Here is a 19,711-nt window from a genome sequence, read left to right as displayed (position 1 = left end):
GGACGGGAGGGGAGGGAGGGGGGGACAGAGGGGGGCGGTGAAGGGCGGTGTTCGGTGTCATGGAAGTGGTAACATTTAAGGTGAATTATCATACAATGGCTTGGGTCCTCTGACTGTCAAGGGAGGACTGTCGACAGGGGAGGAGGAGGAGGAAGAGGAGGAGGAGGAGGAGGAGGGAGGATACTTTTTGTGCGTTGCTCCAGAGAAAGAAAAAAAAAATCACCTCGACAAAGAAAAGAATATGGCATGAAACGGAAGGACGCTCTCGACTGACTGACCAGGTGTGTGTGTGTGTGTGTGTGTGTGTGTGTGTGTGTGTGTGTGTGTGTGTGTGTGTGTGTGTGTGTACGTACAGTCCTACATTCCTCAATAGTCATTCGAAAACACCACAAATAAAAGTCGTGCGTTTAATATTAATAAAACAAAAAATAAGAAACGCCAAACACATAAAAAAAAGGTTACAGAATTACCAGAAAAAAAAGAAACCCTAAAAATACCTAAAACGATGGGGAGATAGAAGGGTTGAGAGAGAGAGAGAGAGGGTGGGAGGGTGACAGTCTTCTCGTGTCACTCCTAAAAATATCACTTTTCATCTGCCTTTTACTCTCTCTCTCTCTCTCTCTCTCTCTCTCTCTCTCTCTCTCTCTCTCTCTCTCTCTCTCTCTCTGCTCTTTTTATATCTGGCACGGATAGAGGAGAACCGCGATGTGTGTGCGTGTGTGTGCGTGTGTGTGTGTGTAAGGGTACGCATCAGGTAATTAGGTGTGAGGGAAGGTGTGTTATGGGAGTGATGGCAGTGGTGGTGGTGGTGATGATGGTGGTGATGGTGGTGATGAAGGTGGTGGTGATGAAGGTGGTGATGAAGGTGGTGATGAAGGTGGTGGTGGTGGTGGTGGTGATGAAGGTGGTGATGATGGTGGTGATGAAGGTGGTGGTGATGGTGGTGGTGGTGGTGGTGATGGTGATGGTGGTGGTGGTGGTGATGAAGGTGGTGGTGGTGGTGGTGCGCAGGGTTTGTCAGGTGTGTAGTCACTGCTGGCACCGTCACCACTTCGTCGCATTTATATTAAGCCTTCGAGCGAGGACGAGAGAGAGAGAGAGAGAGAGAGACTATGTATGTAACCAGTTTCTCAATATAAATCCTAAATATAATACATTCGTCTATACGTTACTTATACAACCCAACAAGTGCTTCTTTTTTCCCTTCATTTTTTACTGCATTCCGCAACACATAATTAGACTGAGACACATACTATGGAAACCCTTTGTCTTTAGTGTGTGTGTGTGTGTGTGTGTGTGTGTGTGTGTGTGTGTGTGTGTGTGTGTGTGTCTAGGGCGTGCGTACCTTCCTACAGACACACACACACACACACATGCATTCCTGGAGGGGCCTCAAGATGGATGGCGGCCAGTGCACACAGACAGACTGGGCGCCTTAACGTGTTCCTCAGTGACCAACACTAAATCATTACCTCCCTCCCTCCCTCCCTCCTTGCCTACCTGCCTACCTGCCTGCCTTCCTACCTATACCTACCTAAGCACCTACCCTCCCCATCCCTTCCTTCCTTCCTTTCTCATCTTTCCTTCCCTCGTTCTTCCTTTTCCATTACTGGTATCTTCATTCCTACCTTCCTTCCTACATTTCTTCCTTCTTTTTCTCATCTTTTCTTCCTCCTTTTTTCTTCCCTCCTTAATTCTTTCTCAATTCCTCTCTCTTTTTCTCTTCCTATTCCACTTCCTCTTCTCCATCTCTTAGATATAGATTCTCTTGTTACCTATACTACTATTACTACTACTACTACTACCACTACTACTACTACTACTACTACTATTTTACAAACCAAACTCTTCAGTATAACCATTACATAACTATCCCTCTATCTCTTCCTCCCTCTTTCACCCACATAACCCCTCCACATCCCCCTCCTTCTCTCCCCTTCCTCTTCACCCATCTCCCCTTCCACCTCCTCTCTCCCTCTTCCCTCTGCACCTCCCCCCTTTCTCTCCTCATCCATGCATCCTCCTCCACCCCCTATTCCTCTCCCCTTCCACCTCCTCTCTCCCTCTTCCTCTTCCTCCTGCACCTCCACGCTCCCTCCTCTCTCTCTCCTCATCCATGCCCCCCCCCCCGTGTTAGTGGGCCCAACGATAGTATCACTGCAATAACTGTCCCGAGTCAATGGGATATGAACACAGCATGACTATAAATGCCTCATAAAATGGCTACTTTCCAAACAATCTGAAGGTCGGACTGTCAGATCGCATGAGGGCCAACTATACGGTGTCCAGGCCCTCGAGACAGCCACTATTTCTCGTCCGATGCTCGCGAGGACACATACACATACACACATATACGGGTACACACACACACACACACACACACACACACACGCATACACACTAGTAATTTTTGTTCCATCTCTTCCCTTCTCGTTTTTTTTTTTTTTTGTGTGTGTGTGTGTTTGTGTTCTTCCTCTTCCTTATTTCCCCTTTCTTCTTCTTCCTTTCTTCTGTTGTTTCCACTCTCATTCCTTTTTTTTTTACTACCTCCTCTTCCTCCTCCTCCTCCTCCTCCTCGTCTACTTTTCCTCCTCTCGTTCTGTTCTTCTTCAAACCTGTTCCCCGTTCTTCCGTGACCGTTCCCCTAATTGTATCTCTCTCTCTCTCTCTCTCTCTCTCTCTCTCTCTCTCTCTCTCTCTCTCTCTCTCTCTCTCTCTCTCTCTCTCTCTCAATTGTTTCCTGCTGTCCACCATTCTTTACTGTCCCTCAAAGTGCTCGTCTGGCCATTATTTCCTTCATTTCCGCATCCTGTTTGATACCTGTTTGATTCTTGTTCTCGCGTTCCAATTTTTCTATCATCCGAGTCTTCCTTTCATCTCCTTCCAACCGTTACGAGTCAAAAAAGTCACGTGGTCCGGTGTTTGGGACTCGATTTTCCCCCAGGTGTTCTTCTTCAGGTGAGGTGTGTGAGTTTGTTCGTTCGTGTGTTTGTGCCTCAGGTGTGATCGGAGGGCAGGTGATAATGGTGGTAACAGGAAGAAGGCACTCGGATAAGGTTGAACGGTCTCCTTTAAGTGTTATCGGTGTGTGTGTGTGTGTGTGTGTGTGTGTGTGTGTGTGTGTGTGTGTGTGTGTGTAAAATTTGCGTATTCATTCCTATCGTTTGTGTCGTTCTCTTGTTTTTTTGTTTTGTCTTTTCTTCCCTCTTTACGTCAGTCAGTGTTATGTTTTCTGCTGCTTCTCTTTTTTTCCTTTTTTCGTGTGTATTTTTTCCCTCCGCGCCAAGTGTTTGTCTCTTGTTTCATTTCCGGCAATCACACTTTCCTCTAATCCTTCATCGTTTTGTTTCTCGGCCACTTCCTCGCTCCGCTTCCTTCCACTTCATGTCTTCCTTCATTTCCGACTCTAATCTCAGTCTTCCGTCTTCCCTCGCACCCTCTTGCCACCCTCCTCCCCCTCCCCTCTCCCTCCCCCCTCCTCCCCGTCACGTTGGAGAGCGAGAACAATAAATAACACAACATGACCACAACGCGTCCCCTCCCGTCCAGGTGTGAGCATAGACCTGCCCACACCTCCTCAAAACACCCATTGTGATCAACTTCAAACTGCTCATTCATGAACTTGGTGGCCGCTAAGGATATCATAAATTTTCGCTTTCCCCCGAGGCGTCCCCCGCGACAGTCCAGGGGAGAGAGACGGCGGCGGTGGTTAGGCAGGGAGGCGTGTAACCCTCTCCCTCCCTCTCTTGACTCACCCGCTAAGTTCCCAGCGTTCAGTGCACCCTCAGAAGCGTGTGTCTCCGTGGGGGGGCGGGGGGCGGAGGTCGTGAGTAGGTGAGGGGAAACGGAGGGAAAAACGAGGGAAGGCTGTCACGTGGTCGTCGGCGCAGCCATGTTCACGCGTCGGCCATGTTTGTTGTGAAACTGTCGAGTGACGTCACGCCGGTGATTTATGGCGGCCCGGAGGAGCTGGCGGCCAGGGTTACCACAGGCGGCCAGACGCGGAGACTGCAGCCCTGCGCCCACCCCCCGGCCCGGCCCCGCGACCCTCCACATTTCATTATTTTACTCTAATGGATTGATCACAGGTGCGGGGAGGTAATAATGCCGCCAGGTAACAGAGGAGGCCGGGCAGGCCGCCGCGATGGGCCGCTGCTCCGCGCTGGCTGGCGACTCCCGCCCCGCCGCCGCCTGGCTCGGCCCGCCTCACTTCCCTGCCTCCTCGCCCGCCGCCTGTACGCTGGCATTATTTTCTCGCCGCCTCTTGAATTTCAGTATATCAGGTATACGTGGCAGGTGTGCGGGGGTGTGCGAGGCGCAGGTGTGGCGAGTAGCGATTGAGGGGTGTTGATGAATGATATCCGGAGGTGTGAGGAGGGAGAGGGACAGGGAGAGGGAGATAGCGGCGGCGGTGGTGGTGGTGGGGAGGTTATCAGGGAGAGCTCCGTCCGCTCGTCTCCTCGTGATGGGAATGACAGGCGATGAGTCATTAGCGGTGCTCATGAGTGTTACCTGGTGGTTACCTGCGGAGCAACACCCACTTATGCAGGGGGGGCGGCGAGGGGGGGAGGCGGAGGCCCGGCGCCCGCCCCGCTGAGGCGACGCGGCGGGAACAGTGGCCACGAGAGTTTGGGGAAGACAAGTGTTGACATTACCTGGCTGAGGGCCGGACTAGGCTCCTCAAACACCTGCCCCCCCCCAGCATCCGTATCTCAGGCCGAGGGGCTGGCCCCGCGGGTAGCGCTTGGGTCCCCGCCCGCCAGCCCCTCCACGCCCCGCGCCGCGAGTGTTCGCCGTAAATTGAAAGCACGAGGGTTGTTATGATGCGTCGCCCCTCCAGCCGTACAGAACAAGTTAAGCCGCCGGGCAGCACAAAGTTAAGAGTAATGTGGCGAGGGTGAGCGGCGGCGGCGGCGGTGGCGGCGGCGAGACCAGCTGAGTGTGAGGGGCGTCCACAGATGGCGCGCGTGGCCGCTGCCTCCACCACCGCCGCCACACTGCACCTCCCCTCACACCACAACTAATAACACACCTTTATTATTCTCAGATTGATTATAACATAAAATGGCGGATACGCAACACTCAGCCATTTTTAACGTGGCTCCTAAAGTTGTGGCGGCGCGGGGCGGCCATCAATAGTAGCGGAGCAGCGGGGCGGCGGCGGAGGCGGCGGCGGCGGACTGTGGTGACCGACCGCTCTGGCTTATTTTTGTTGCCTGGAAGCGGGACTAACTAAGGACACTGAGGAGCGTGACTCTGGCCGAGGTGTGTGTTAGGGGGGGGGGGGGTGCACTGCCTGGCCGTTGTTTCCTACTGCAACAAACTGCCGCCTATGTAATGGCGAGATCCTCAACAGTATCGCTGCAGTTAGTCATACAAGAATTTTAGATATATTCTGGTTTTGTGTGAATTGTTTTTGACGAGGGAGAGGGGGGGGGGAGGGGGCTGAAATTGGATATGTTCCTGGCAATGGCCGGGTTGCCGGTGTCCCGGTGGGCAGCGGGGTCAGGGGTCAAGCGGCGGAGGGCAGCGTAAGGCGGAGTGAGGCAAGGCTCACCGGGAGGCGGCGGGCGGCGGCGGCGCTCCGCGGGGAGGCGCCCAGGATGTATTTTTTCGCTAGGGCTGCGGTGGTCGTGGCGGCGGGCGGGGCATGGCACCGCGGCGGGCACGGAGGGGCCGCGGCGGGCCAGCGTGACGGGCGTGCCGGCGGCAGCTCTCGCATCACCTGTTGCTGGGGAACACCTCGCCGGGCATTAAGAGAGTCCTCAATAATATGAATCTTTTGCGGCGGCGGAGGGTTGTTTGAGGACGGAGCCGCGGGGTTCACGACCACACCCTGGGGGGCGACTTTCATCACACCGCCCGCCACCACCCTCTCCACCCCCCCTCACCCATACCGTCACCCCCTCCCGTGCACCGCAGCCCCGTCGCAACTTTACCTAATCCCTTGACCCGGCCTCGCCCCCCTCACCCCCCTCGCGCCAGCACAGTAAATATCAGCAGACAAGAGCAGGAGCACTGATGAATCCTCTCGCCAGTAAAAACAGTCTTGTAATTAGATGATACTCGTGTCTGCGCTGAATAATTAATAAGCATCGCCGGCATCGCTCCAGGACGCGGCGACAAGCTAAATGAGCCTCCGCTGCGCCCCCGAACGAGCTATAATTAGCCGTCTTGCTCTCATGGCACGACCCCCACCCCACCCCACCACCACCCACCCCCATGTCTGCTTGCTCTCCCCCTCTCCCCACCCCGCCTGTTTACCTGGCTTACCTGATACACACACACACACACACACACACACACACACACACACACACACACACACACACACACTCTCACTAAGCCCCGTCGTCATCGTCTTCCTCATTTTCTTTATATTTTCTTCATTGCCACAACTTCCTCTCTTCCTGTATCCTCCTCCTCCTCTTCTTTGCCTCAGTTTTCCCTCCTTCGTCTCTCCATCTTTTTCTTCTTTCGGTTTTTCAGTATTTCCCGTTTTTTGTTGTCTTTTTTTTCAGTCATGCATTTTTCTCCTCTATCCCATTTTCTCTTTCTGGTTACTCCCTTCTTCCCATCCTTCCTTCATCTCTCTCTTCCCTTACCTTCTCTTCTATCTCCCTTCTTTCTTCTCCCCTCCCCTTCCTCCCTTCGTCCCTTCCTAATCTACTACTACATCCAGTTTCATCTCCCTCCCTTCCAGTTCCCTTCCTCCTTTCCATTCTTTTCTGTCTCCCTTCCATTTTCGTCTCTTCTCCCTTTTCTTAACGCCTATTCTCCCTCATGCCTCCTACCTTACAGCTCCCTTCCTTCCTCTTCTCTGTCTCTCCCTTCCTCTTCCCTTCCTTTTTTTTCTCTTCCCAATCCTTAGCATCCATTCCACTTCATACATCTTTCCTCCCTTCCTCCTATTCCCTCCCTTTTCCCCCTTCCCCTCCCCTCCTTCCTCTTTTCTGTCTCTCCCTTCCTCTTCCCTTCCTCTTTTTTTCTCTTTTCCCAATTCTTCTCATCTCATTACTCCTCATACCTCTTTCCTCCCTTCCTCCTATTCCCTCCCTCTTCCCCCTTCCCCCTCCCCCTCTCCCCCCCCCCCCCTCCCCCCAAGTAAGGCAGCGTTGAGGTAGAGTCAAACATCTGGTCTTGGTCTGTGGTCCGTGATTCCGTCCGTGATAACCTGATGGGCTCAAGCTGTCCTTCCCCCCCCCTCCTCCTCCCCCTCCTCCTCCTCCTCCTCCTCCGATACCTCATAGTGGCTCCTCATTCCTCCTCCTCCTATCTTCTTTTATCTTTCCTCACACGCTTCGCCTCGTTTTCTTTGTTATTGCTTTTTTTTCTTTTTTTTTTGTGTGTAAACAGTTTGACTCCCTCTTCACTACATTATTGTTTTTTTTTTTTTTACTTCTATCGATTTCTCTACTTTTTCTACTTTTTATTCTTTTCTACTTTGATCTATTTTTTTGTTAATTTTATTTATTTCTACTTTTCTTCTTTCTCTACTTTTTTGCTTTCTACTTTTTTCTACTTTTTATTTTTCTACTTTTATCTACTTTTTTCTAAATGTTATTATTTCTACTTTTTCTACTTTTCAGTTTTTTTTGCTTTCTGCTTTTTTCTACTTTTTTCTCCTTTTTCTACTTACTCATTTAACTCCTGATTAGCCTTACCTTACTTTTCTGTCTATCTATCTATCTACCTTCCTTCCTCTATTCCCATTTACCTTCTCCTAACTCATTTGTTCCTATCGGTCTTACCTTTCTTCCTCTATCCCTTCCTTCTTCATTTTCTTCTCATTTACCTGTAAGTGTAGAAAGGAGAAATGAATGAAGAAACCCCATCATTACCGCTCACTTAAACTCGTGTCTTCTCGCCTCGTTGTTAAGTTTCTGGTCTTTAAACACGGGCATCGTTTTACAAGGGGACCTAAAATTTGTTACGGTCATTTAAAGAGAATTTTGACTCACCTCTCCGCAGCTTGTTATGTTTTACCACCTGAAGAAGAAGGTCAGGAATGGTAGAAAGGAGGGAGGTAGGGAGAGAGGGAAAGAGGATAGGGAAAGAAAAGGTACACTACGGGCAATCGATGGAAAGAATTATTGAACTGACAAAGAGAATTAGAGAGAGAATTAGAGAATGTTGAGGAATAGTAAGATGCAAGGGGAAAAACTAAGATAAGGGATGTTAAAAAAATACGAGACATGGCGATCTACAAACAAAAGGAAGATATTAAGGTTAAAATGGAGGATAACTTTGGAAGGAGAGGATGTTAACCAGAGAGGGAGCTAAAGCGCTGTGGCCTCCTTCAGTATAGGACAATATGGAAGGACTAGGAAGGAAGAAATGAGGGGCAGTATGGAAGAAAAGGGAGAGAGGGAGAGACAATATGGGACAGCATGGAAGGAGTAAGAAGGAAGGAAGGACAAGTCTGGAAGGAGAGGGAGAGGGAGCGAGGCGTCCTTCGTCGGTATGGTTATGGAAGGACTATTATAAGAAGGAAGAAATGAGGGGCAGTATGGAAGAAGAGGGAGAGAGGGAGGGACAATATGGGACAGCATGGAAGGATTAAGAAGGAAGGAAGGACAAGTATGGAAGGAGAGGGAGAGGGAGCGAGGCGTCCTTCGTCGGTATGGTCACCTGGCCGTGCGTCACCAGGAGGAACACGGCGCGGCTCACCTCCACCGGCGCTCCGACCACAGGCGTCATAAAACTGTAAAAGAAACTCTGTAGGACACGACGGCGGGTCAGTCTTCGCCGCCACTGCCGCCGAACTTCACTTTTTTTGTTCATTTTTTCTTTTCTTATTTTTCCTCTTTCTTTCTTGGAGGTAAATGGGAAAAGAGAAGAGGCAAGAGGAAGGGGTTTAAAGAAGCGAGCTGGTCTTCTTTTCCTCTCTTTCTCTTCCTTACCATTTCTCTTCTCGTCGTTTTGTTAATCTTTTTTTTTTGTCAAGCTGTTCGTAACTCTTTCCCTCTATTCTATTTTCTTCTTCTTTCGTCTTTCCATCTTCACCACCGTCCTTTTCTAATCATCTTCTTTCATGCAGGTAGTTGCTTTACGCGTGTGTGTGTGTGTGTGTGTGTGTGTGTGTGTGTGTGTAAGGGGCGTGTTCTGTGGCACCGGGGAGGGAGTTGTCGGGGCGCAGGACAGACCCACAGAGGAGCCCATGGTCGCTGTGGGGAAAGGGGGGGGGGAGGTTGAGGGTGTGCTGTATACCTGGCCCCACGACCTGCCGTCTACCTGCGCCCCCCCCCCCCCCCCCCCAAGCACCCTCCTCACCCTCTACATGTGTTCGCTCTACTGAGAAACTGATAATAGACTCGAGGCAGTAAACGACGGAGCAGCTTTTTTTTTTTTCCTTCTTTTCTAAACGGTATTATTTTTTTCTTGTTTATTTGTTGAGTTATTTTTGTTTAGTTGGACTCGCTCTCCTTTAGACAAGTATTATGTAGGAAGTATCAAGGCGCATCTCCGGCCAACCCAAAATTGATCTTGGTTTTGGGTTATTCTTTTTGTTTTCTTTATTTTTTTGTGTTGTTGTTGATGGACGGTGTTGTGTGTTTGTGTTTTGTTTGTGTGTTTTACCCTTGATCTACTTTTTTTTTTGTTTGCTCCTAATAAAGAAAACCTACAATATGATTTCTTTGAGAGGATGAAGGCAAATTAAGAGAAGCTTCATGCTGGCTCTCTCTCTCTCTCTCTCTCTCTCTCTCTCTCTCTCTCTCTCTCTCTCTCTCTCTCTCTCTCTCTCTCTCTCTCTCTCTCTCTCTCTCTCTTCTCTTCTCTCAGTCTCTCTTTTGGTGATTTTCTGGTATCATTTCAGTGTAGACATTTTCACCTTTCCTCCTCCTCCTCCTCCTCCTCCTCTTCTTCCTCCTCCTCCAATCATAACAGGTGTTTGATAATAAGGAAATACGATCAGTGCGTAAGAGAAAGAGCAATCCAAACTTATTCAACTTCCACTTCCTCCTTCATGTAATCTCTCCTTCCCTCTCTCTCTTTCTCTCTCCCTCTCTCTTTCCTTCCAGCTCCCTGCCTCGCTCCCCTGTCTATAGATATTCCGGGCAGCGTTTTGTAGTTAGCGTCGTTTTCGGGTGTTATTCTGGAGTTTACGTTTGTGGTGCTGATAAGGCAATGCTCCTTCACGGCTTGATAATGAATGCAGGTTAAATGTCCATTGTTGTTAAGGGGCGCTCATGAATAGCAACAAAGAGGCGAGGGTGTGCTGCGCTGCGTGTGTGTGTGTGTGTGTGTGTGTGAGGGAGGGAGGATGAGAGTAAGAAAGAGAGAGTGTAAATGAGGATGGAAGGGATGAGGGGGCAGGAGAAGGAAGGAAGGAAAGGAAGACCCTGCAAATTCCTAATCTTACCCAACCTCATCTTATAAACAGTAACTCCACCTAACCTTGCTTTATCACCTCACCTAACCTCGTCTAAATAACCTAACCTAACCTAACCTCCACAATACCCAAGTTATCCTGACCTAACCTCATTACCTAGTCAACCTCACCTAATCTAGCCTCACCTCTTAAACACTCTAGCCCACCCTAACCAGACCTCAACAACCTCACCTAACCTGTCCTAACCAATAACTTCACCTAACCTCACCTCCTAACCTAATCTCCTAAATAACCTCTAATCTATCCTTATCTAACCTTACCTTACCTTACCTCACTTCACTTTACCTCCTAAACAGCCTCACCTAACCTCACATAACCTCACCTCTCCTCACCTCACCGCTCCTCATCGCCAGCTCATTCCGCCTCACAATGACAAATCGGTGAGGGTTCATCCCCGGCGGGCGGCGGCAGCAACACCGCGTTAACTTAATCGATATTTCAGGCCCGGCTCCGAAAAGGCCCCGCAAATGAGCTAACTTTGGAAACATTCAAACTATTGTGATGTTGCGGCCGCCTTGCCCATCAACGTAAAAAAAACTTCGGAATTCGTTCGCTCCGGGGGCCAAGCCGAACCGAACTGAACCGAGCCGAGTTAACCGAGCCGAGTTGAGCAGAGAGATGGATGCTGTGTGGCCGTCGCTGTGGTCTTGCCCTCTCTCTCTCCCTCTCCCCCTACCTCCCCCTTCCCCCCCTTATACCCACGGGAAGGACCAAGGACCAGCCGGGCAAGATGAGGTCGGCTCCTGCGACTCGTGGGAAAGGAATCGCCTGTGTTTTCTTTTTTTCTTTTTTTCTTCTTTTTTTGATGTTTTTTTTCAAGCGCCAATGAGACGAAGTTCAGGTGAAGGCTAGAAGGAAGTTTATATATTTTGTGTGTGTTGAAGTTGGTGTGTGTGTGTGTGTGTGTGTGTGTGTGTGTGTGTGTGTGTGTGTGTGTGTGTTGTTTAGATTGTCGTTTGTTTTCTTGTTTAGCTTTGGACGAAGGAATATACTAGTGATGTTATGGGCCAGTAGTCCGTTGTGAAATATATGCGAAAAAGTTATTGTTGTTGTTGTTGTTGTTGTTGATGATGGTGGTGGAGGTCGTTTAGTTGGTGTTATTGGCGGTGGTGGTGGTGGTGGTAGTGTTGTTTTTAGCTGTAGTGGTGGTGGTGGTAGTGTTGTTGTTGTTGTTGTTAGTGGTGGTGGTGGTGGTGGTAGTGGGTGGTTGTTCGTATATCGTCCTTCGTTAAACCAGACAGCTACGTTAAACCGCTTGCCGGAAATACCTTTAAAGAGCTCCACTCCGCTCATTCCGCCGCTCATCAGGTGGTGTTATGCCCGCTGGAGGGAAGGGAGGGGGAGGAAGAGGAGGAGGAGGAGGAAGAAAAGAGGAAAAAAATCAAGAGGAGGAGGAGGTAGAAAATGTTGAGGAGAAAGGCCAGTAACCAAAACCTGTGTCGCGGTGAAGAGGAACGAGGGAGGAGGAGGAAGAGGAGAGAGAGAGGGAGAGGTAGGGAGGGAGAGGACTTCGGGTCGGTGGGAGGTCCTGGTTGACCCTGGGAGGACCAAAGCTTCCCTAGGAGATGCGGTCGAGATAAAACTAACTCGACCGCTTGTCCAACACCAGCAAATTACCGAAAAATCCTCCTCCTCCATCCCTGCGAGGCCGACTTGGGGCGCCTCAACGGACCCGCGAGACCCTGCGAGACCCGGGGGACGCGAGGACGCCGAAGGGGGGAAGGGAAGCCGCAGGATGACGTGAGATTAGGGAGGGAGAGAGGAAGCCACAGGAAGGCGAGGAGGACTTGGTGAGGCGATGAGGAGTGTGAGGGAAGCAGGACAAGTAATGATGACGATGATGATGATGATGATGTAGTAAGATGATAATGATAATACCTACACATATACATACATACATACATACATACTCATACGTCCATTGCACTTTTGTTTTTCGTTACCTTGCACCTTTTATAAGTATTTTTTTTTATTACGAATTTAAAGTTAACGTAAAATATCGCTCACATACTTAGCGTTCCACAACCGTTCTTTGATATAGTCACAAAAAAAACAAAAACATACACATATACATACAAACATACATACATGTGAACATAAGGGGTCTGTAAGAGGCATAGATACATACACACACACATACATACATACATACACACATACATACACATACACATATACTCATTCACACCAAAACACAAGGAATAAAGGTCTGTTTCAAAAGTTAATGAAGTGTTTTCCACGGAGCCGCGGGATGATGAACAGAAGTAATTAACGAGAGAGAAGGTTAAGGAGAAGTTGGGGAGTTGGAGGAGGTGAAGCAGGAGGAGGCGGGGGCGGGCGGGGTGAAGGGCGTGGAGGAGAGAGGAGGAGGAGAAGGAGGTAGACAGAACCCCAGGAGACAGTGGGCGTGAGGGCAAGAAAGGCGTCGGGCTGGATGGCGGCCCTTAAGGCTTAAATTCATGTGTGGGAGTGTTGAAGAGAAGGAGGTGGAGGAGGTGGAGGAGGAGGAGGAGGTTGAAGCAAGGGGCGGCGGCGTCAAGAAGGACATGTACAGGAGAAGGAGGAAGAGGAAGGAAGGGGGTGAAGGAAGGGGGGCAACAGTGCACTATGCAAGACTTGAAAGAGAGGGAGTCAGGGGTGGGGTAGGTGCTGAGGGGGTGGGGGGTGGCTGTCAGCTGGGCGTGCAGGGTTGAAACAATAAGAGACCCCGAGGAGGAGGCTACATCAGGATGCCGTGTAGCCGCTGCCAATTAAGTGCCGTGGGGAGACTAACCTTGGGTGTAGGGGTATAGGGGAAGGGGGTGGGGGAAGGGTAGAATGGTATAGTGGTAGGGGGAACATGGCCTTGGTCCGTGAGGTGGAGGGGTGGAAGGGGGGAGGGGTGGAGGGGAGGGGGAGAAACTAACCTTGGGGTGGATGGAATGGGGTATAGGGAAAGGGGATTGGGTGGGGAAGGAGTAGAATGGTAGAGAGGTGGGGGGAGCATAGCCTTGGTCCGTGAGGTGGAGGGGGTGGAAGAAGAGGGTAGTGGGGGGGAAGGGGATGGGGGGAGGGTCTACCGCGCCTGCCCAACCCGGAGGAGCTAATGAGTGAAAAACAGCGGCGCTCGTCATTTAATTAAAACCCTCCTTGATTTTTTTTCACCTCCGGCAGGTAACAAAACGTTGGAGTTGTATTTTTTTTTTCTTTTTTGGGTCCACCGACTTTTTTTTTTGGCCGGCATATAATGTTCTCGGATGGACTGACTGTATGTGAGTGTGTGTGTGTGTGTGTGTGTGTGTGTGTGTGTGTGTGTCGGTAATGTGTTTATCGGATCAGAGCAGTGAGTGAGTGTGTGAACGAGTGAGAGTGAGGGAGTGTGTGAGTGAGTGAGTGAGTGAGTGAGTGAGTGTGTGAGTAAGAGAGGAAATGAGGAAGTGAGGAACCCGACTCTAAAACGTTATGGAGAGTGAACGGAGGAAAAGAGAGGGAGGGAGGTGGAGGGAGAGGAAGAGAAAAAGGGGTGGAGGAGAACAAGAGAAGAGAAAACAGAACACAGCAAGAAATTAAAATACCTAAACACACACACACACACACACACACACACACACACACACACACACACAAACAAAAAAGCCCAAAACTGATCCTAGAGGAGTTTCATCACAATTTAATGGACAACCTCGACGGGGCACAGCATGAGGGGACCCCGGAGGCACTTCCCGCCCGGCACAGCACGACACAGCGCCGCCACGCCCCTGCTGTGCCCCGCTGTGCCCTGCTGTGCCGCTGTGACTTGCTGCCACGCCCGCTAATCGAAGGGGGGGCGGCGTCTGAGGGGGGCAGAAGGGGCGTGTGGGGCGTTACCTGGGAGTCTTAGTGAGAGCATTTGATCCAGGTGCCGTGAGAGAGAGAGAGAGAGAGGGGTTCCTTTCCCTTCCTTTCCCCTCTTTTACTCTTTCTTCCCTTTGTGGTACCTCTCTTCTCATCCCTTGTCTTCTCCTGCATTTATTTTCTTTTTTTCTCTTCCCTTCCTCTTCCCTTCCCCTCATTATCTTTCCTATCTCTTCCTTTAACCTCCATATCTCTCCTTTTCTGCTCTGCCTCTTTCCTTCCCAGTCCTTTCCTTCCCCTCCCTTCCTCTCCTATTTTTTCCCCTTCCCTTTCATTCCTCTACTTTTCTTCCCTTCCCCTCCCCTCCCTTCCTCTTCCATCTCTTACCTTCCCCTCCATTCCATTCCTTTTCTTCCCTTCCCCTTCCCTTCCCTTCCCTTCCTCTTCCATCTCTTCCCTTTCCCTCCATTCCACTCCTTCCCTTCCCTTCCCTTCCCTTTCCCTCCATTCCACTCCTTCCCTTCCTTTCCCTTCCTTTCCCTTCCCTTCCCTTAAGCCCTTCAAACCACCACCAAAAAAAAAAAAAGAAACTAAGACCCAACAAGACTCAGTGGTGACAAACAACCTCCTCCTCTTCCTCCTCCTCCTCTTCCTCCTCCTCCTCCTCCTCCTCTTCCTCCTCCTCCTCCTCTCCTGGGCTGGTTTTGTGCGATAAGTATGGGTGGGGGGAGTGTCAAGGGGAAGGGAGAGAGAGAGAGAGAGAGAGAGAGAGAGAGAGAGATGGGAGGGAAACGAGGTGGGAATTTGTGGTGTGTGTGTGTGTGTGTGTGTGTGTGTGTGTGTGTGTGTGTGTGTGTGTGTGTGTGTGTGTGTGTGTGTGTGCGTGTCCCTTGCTTCTTGGTTTTCTTCTAGTTTCCTTTTTTCTCTACCATTTTTTTTCCTCTTCCCTTCTCTCCTCCACCTCCTCCTCTTCCTCCTTCTCTTCCTTCTTCACCTCCTCCTCCTCCTCTTCAAGCCATCATTTTTTTTTCGTCTTTCTACACAATTTTCTACAAACTTTTCCTCACCTTCCTCCTCCTCCTCCTCCTCCTCCTCCTCCTCCTCCTCCTCCTCCTTCCTTTCTTCCTCCACTCCAACTAGCGTCCCCTCTCCCCTCCTTTCCTTTTTTCTGCTTCTTGCTTCTTTTCCTCCTCCTCCTCCCCCCCGTACTCCTCTTCCTGCTCGTCTTCCTGCACTCTCCTCCTCCTCCTCCTCCTCCTCCTCCTCCTCTCCACACTGACTGATGTTACCTCTAAATCATTCCGCCCTTCCGAATGCATGTTTAAGAAATGTTTTGTGTGTGTGGAGAGAGTGTGCATTATCCTCCTCCTCCTCCTCCTCCTCCTCCTCCTCCTCCTCCTCCTCCTCCTGTAGAGCTCCTGGTTTCTTCACATTCAACTCTTCCTGTAATTCCTTCCTCCCTCCTCCTCGTCATCCTCACCTCTTCCTTCTGTTCCACCACCCGAGAGAGGGAGGGGGTGAGAGGGGGAGAGGGGGGGGAGTCTTAGTAGCCATTGTGTTTTCTATCGACAGTATTTTCAGCCTCTGTCGCTTTGCATTGTCTTCCCGCCTTCACTCCTCTCTAATTATCGCCTAAGGAGCACTGGAGGGAGGGATGGAGGGAAGGGAGGGAGGGAAGGGGGGAGGTGTTAGGAGGTATATCTAGTCACGTCTCTTCCTCGTATCGCACGTAACGACTCCTAATTTCACGTTTTTCTTTCTGTTTTTTCTTTCTCTCCTCTCTTCTTTCTTTCGTCCTTTCTTCCTTCCTTTCTGCTGTTTTTCATTTTTGTTTTTTTTCTGATTTCTGCGTTTTTCTCTTTTATTTTCTTCCTTATCTTCTTCCTTCCATCCTTTTTTTCTTCTTTTCTGTTGCTTCCTTCCTTTTTTTTATCAGGTCCATATTTCTTATTTTCATTATTTTTCTCTGATTCCTACGTTTTTCTCCTTTATTTTCTTCCTTCTATTAGTTCCTCCTTTCTTCCTTCCTTCCTTCCTTTCCTTCTTCCTTTCTGCTGCTTCCCTTATTTAGCAGGTTTACATTTTTTTCAGTTTTTTGGTTCTTTTTTTTCTAATTCCTATGTTTTTTTTCTTTATTTTCTTCCTTCCCTTCTTCCTTCCTTATTTCTTCCTCCCTCTCTTCCTTCCTTTTCTTCTTCTTTTCTGTTGCTTCCCTTATTTAGCACGTTTACACTTCTTATTCTACGTTTCCTTCCTCCCTCTCTTCCTTCCTTCCTTCTTTCATTCATTCCTTTTTTTTCTTTGCGATCCTTTTTTCTTTTTCTTGTTACAGTATTTTTTCTTTCGTATTTTTTTATTTTTTGTGTGAGCTTTCTTCCTCTTCAAATTTTCCTCCCTCACACACACACGCACACACACACGCACACTTCCTTCACCTTTATACCGTGCTCCACTACCCACTCCTCCTCCACTACCTCTCCTCCACCTCCTCTTCTTCTAGTCTTCGCTGAAAACCCTTAAACTTGAAGAAATATTTCCCCTGGAGCTTCCCCTCACCCTTAGAGGAGGAGGAGGAAGAGGTAGAGGAGGGGGAGGAGGAAGAGATGGAAGACAGGAGGAGGAGGAGGAGGAGCAGGAGGCTGTGTTTTCGCTATTGTGCAAGCCTGACAGCCGAGTCTTTGTGCCTGTCGCTGCCTGCCGTCGGCTCAGCAAGCTTCTAATTACTCTAACAGCTCCTCAGACGCCTCTCTTTTTCCTCCTCTTCCCCCCTCCTCCTCCTCCTCTTGTGTGTGTACGTACTCTCTTGTTTCGCGATAAGAAATATGAAAAGCCAGCCATCACTCCCTCCTCCTCCTCCTCCTCCTCCTCCTCTTCTTCTTCCTCTTCCTCTTGGTGGTGACTCCGGTTCGGGTCTTCCTGTTCGGTGGAGTGGAGTGTTGTTTGTTCGTCATCTCTCCATTGTGTTGCTTGTTGTTCCCAGTGTTGCAGGACGGAAAAGTAATGAAGAGAGAGAGAGAGCATATATCATCTATCCCTCACGTATCTCTACATATCGTAACTTTGCAAGGTTTTAAAATTAATCGAAGTCTTGAACTCTATAATATCCGGAAGGGAGCGAATCGAATCTCCTTACTTTCTGCTTCGTCATCTTCATCGTCTTTTTCCTCCTCATAATCATCATCATTTTTTACCTCATTAACATGTTCTCGATGTTCTCTTAATTCACATCATCTGTAGATAATTAAAATCCAGGTGTGATACCGACAAAAACTCAGGTGTACTCAGGCTCTCACGCTATCGGTAAATACATCAGCTGGGGCTTATGTGGGAGTGGTTATGTTTGAGGCCTTGTTCACATTTCTCTGTGTTCGTATTTCCTCGTGTTCCTATTTCTCCAAGTTCTGTACGCGGGCCGAGGTTGTGGTTGACAGTACCCATAAATTCTATAAATTCCACGGGTCGGTCACTCCCTGTTTCATGATAACGCTGAAGGGTAGTGCTTCTATACTCCCTCTCTTCCTCCTCCTCTTGCGTTCCTTTCCTCTCCTCTTCCCCTTTCCCCTTGCTCTTCCTGTCCTTTCTTTTTTTTTCCTTTACTCATCACTTTCACTTCTTTTTCATCTTTATTTTCTTTTATTCCTCTTTTTTTCATTTTCATTTTCTTTTCATTTTCCTCTCTCCGCCCTTTCCTTTTCCTGTTTCTTCCTCTTCCATTTCTTGTATGTGTTTTCCTTTTCTCTTCTCTTTCTCCTCTTTTTCATTGTCCTTCTTTTCATCATTTCTCTCTTCCTATGTCTTCTCATTTATTCTACGTGTTTCTCTCCCTTTTCTTTCCTTATCTCCCCTTTCTGTTTCTTTCCCTCTCTTTTCCTCTCCTCGTCATATACCTTTCCTATCCCCTCTTCTAATCTCCTCTTCCTTTCCCATTATCTTTTCCCATTCCGTTCCTCTTCTCCTTCCTCTTCCGTCTCCCATCCTCTCGCCTGCCACTTCTCTTTCCCCTTTTCCCTGCTTGCCTTTCCCTCTTCCTCTTCCTCCCTCTCATCGCCCTCAGCAGACAGGTCGCCGCGAGGGAAGAGGAGCAAGAGGGTCACATTATAATGGTTTCCTCTTCCTCTTACCTCGGATGGACGTCAGGGAAGAGGAATGATATGGCTTGCTCTTTTTTTTTTTTTTTTTTTTTTTTTGAAGGACGAGTTGAAGGCATGTTTTTGGGGTTGATCCGCCTTACACTCCTATTCCCTTTTCCCTTTCATTTTTTTCTTTTGATTAAATCTTGTAATCTCCTGCCTCTTTCTCTTCCCTCTACCCTTTCCGTTACCCTTTTCTGTCCCTCCTCTTCCCCTCGTCTTTTCACTTTCCCTCCTCTTCCTCTCGTATTTTCATGTTCCCTCCTCTTCCTCCTTCTATGTGATAGCTTTTTTTTTTTTATGGCTGTGGAGGTAGAAGGGTCAAGTCTATGTACAAAAAGTTGGAATACGTACATAATATAGTTAGTTAGTTAGTTAATTGATATAGTCTTTTAAGTGGATGTAGGAAAAGGGTTAAATCTATGAACAAAAAAAGTCGCACACGGATTATAGTGAATATATCATTCTCTCTCTCTCTCTCTCTCTCTCTCTCTCTCTCTCTCTCTCTCTCTCTCTCTCTCTCTCTCTCTCTCTCTCTCTCTCTCTCTCTCTCTCTCTCTCTCTCTCTCTCTCTCTCTCTCTCTCTCTCTCTCTCTCTCTGCATGATTTCTCTTCTTGGTGCATGGCAGAAAGGAAGCCAAAGGTTGTGTGTGTGTGTGTATGTGTGTGTGTGTGTGTGTGTGTGTGTGTGTGTGTGTTCAGGCATAAATCACGCTTCTGTCAATCTTCTTGTACGTTTATCTTGTAGGACAGTTTCTTCTTGGAGTGACATTTCGAAAGAGGAGGAGGGGGAGGAAGAAGAAGAAGAGGAGGAGGAGGAGGAGGAGGAGAATCAGTTTTTCATATCATTCCACCTTTTTCTTCTTCCTTCCTCTCTGCAGATTAACGACAGCTTAGTGATGGTGATAGTAATGGTGGTGGTGATGGTGGTGATAGTGAGGGGAAGGACCATAGTGTAGGGGACATGCCAGCAGTGTTCGGGAGATGAATAGGATGCGGATGCTGCGGGGAGGAAGGGGCCGGACGTGTGGGATGGGGATGTGGAGGTGTGTAACGATGAGGGGAGAAAGGGGATTATAGGGGAGAGAGGAAGGGGAAAAGGGGAATGGAGAGGAGAGAGAGGGAGCAGGAAAGAGAAAAAAAGGGAAACAGGAAAATAGGATAACGAGGAAGAGGAAGAGAGGGGTAATTGATAAACGAGAGAACAGATAGAAGAGAGAGAGAGAGAGAGAGAGAGAGAGAACAGAGATGGGAGAAGAAAGAAAGAGGGAGAGGAGAGAGGTTAACAGAGGAAGAGGAGGAGAAAGACAGGGAGGGGAGGGGAAGGAGAAAGAGGGGAGGGGGGTTACAGGAGAGAAGGAAAGAAGAGGGAGGA

General features: G+C 49.1%; 1 protein-coding gene across 1 annotated transcript in view; it reads left to right on the top strand.

Moving 5' to 3' along the window:
- Positions 1-4,144: 4,144 nt before the first annotated feature.
- Positions 4,145-19,711, top strand: part of LOC126982838 (homeobox protein homothorax-like) — a 79,498-nt gene continuing 63,931 nt past the window's right edge. The window contains exons 1-2 of the mRNA XM_050835111.1: positions 4,145-4,235; positions 4,703-4,795. Coding sequence (XP_050691068.1) covers positions 4,145-4,235; positions 4,703-4,795 — 184 coding nt within the window. The remainder of the gene's footprint in view (positions 4,236-4,702; positions 4,796-19,711) is intronic.

The sequence above is a fragment of the Eriocheir sinensis genome, chromosome 52 (genome assembly GCF_024679095.1).
Source record: "Eriocheir sinensis breed Jianghai 21 chromosome 52, ASM2467909v1, whole genome shotgun sequence".
Classification (NCBI taxonomy): domain Eukaryota; kingdom Metazoa; phylum Arthropoda; class Malacostraca; order Decapoda; family Varunidae; genus Eriocheir; species Eriocheir sinensis.
Note: the sequence above shows the minus strand (reverse complement) of the source record. Positions and strands in the feature narration are given on the sequence as shown.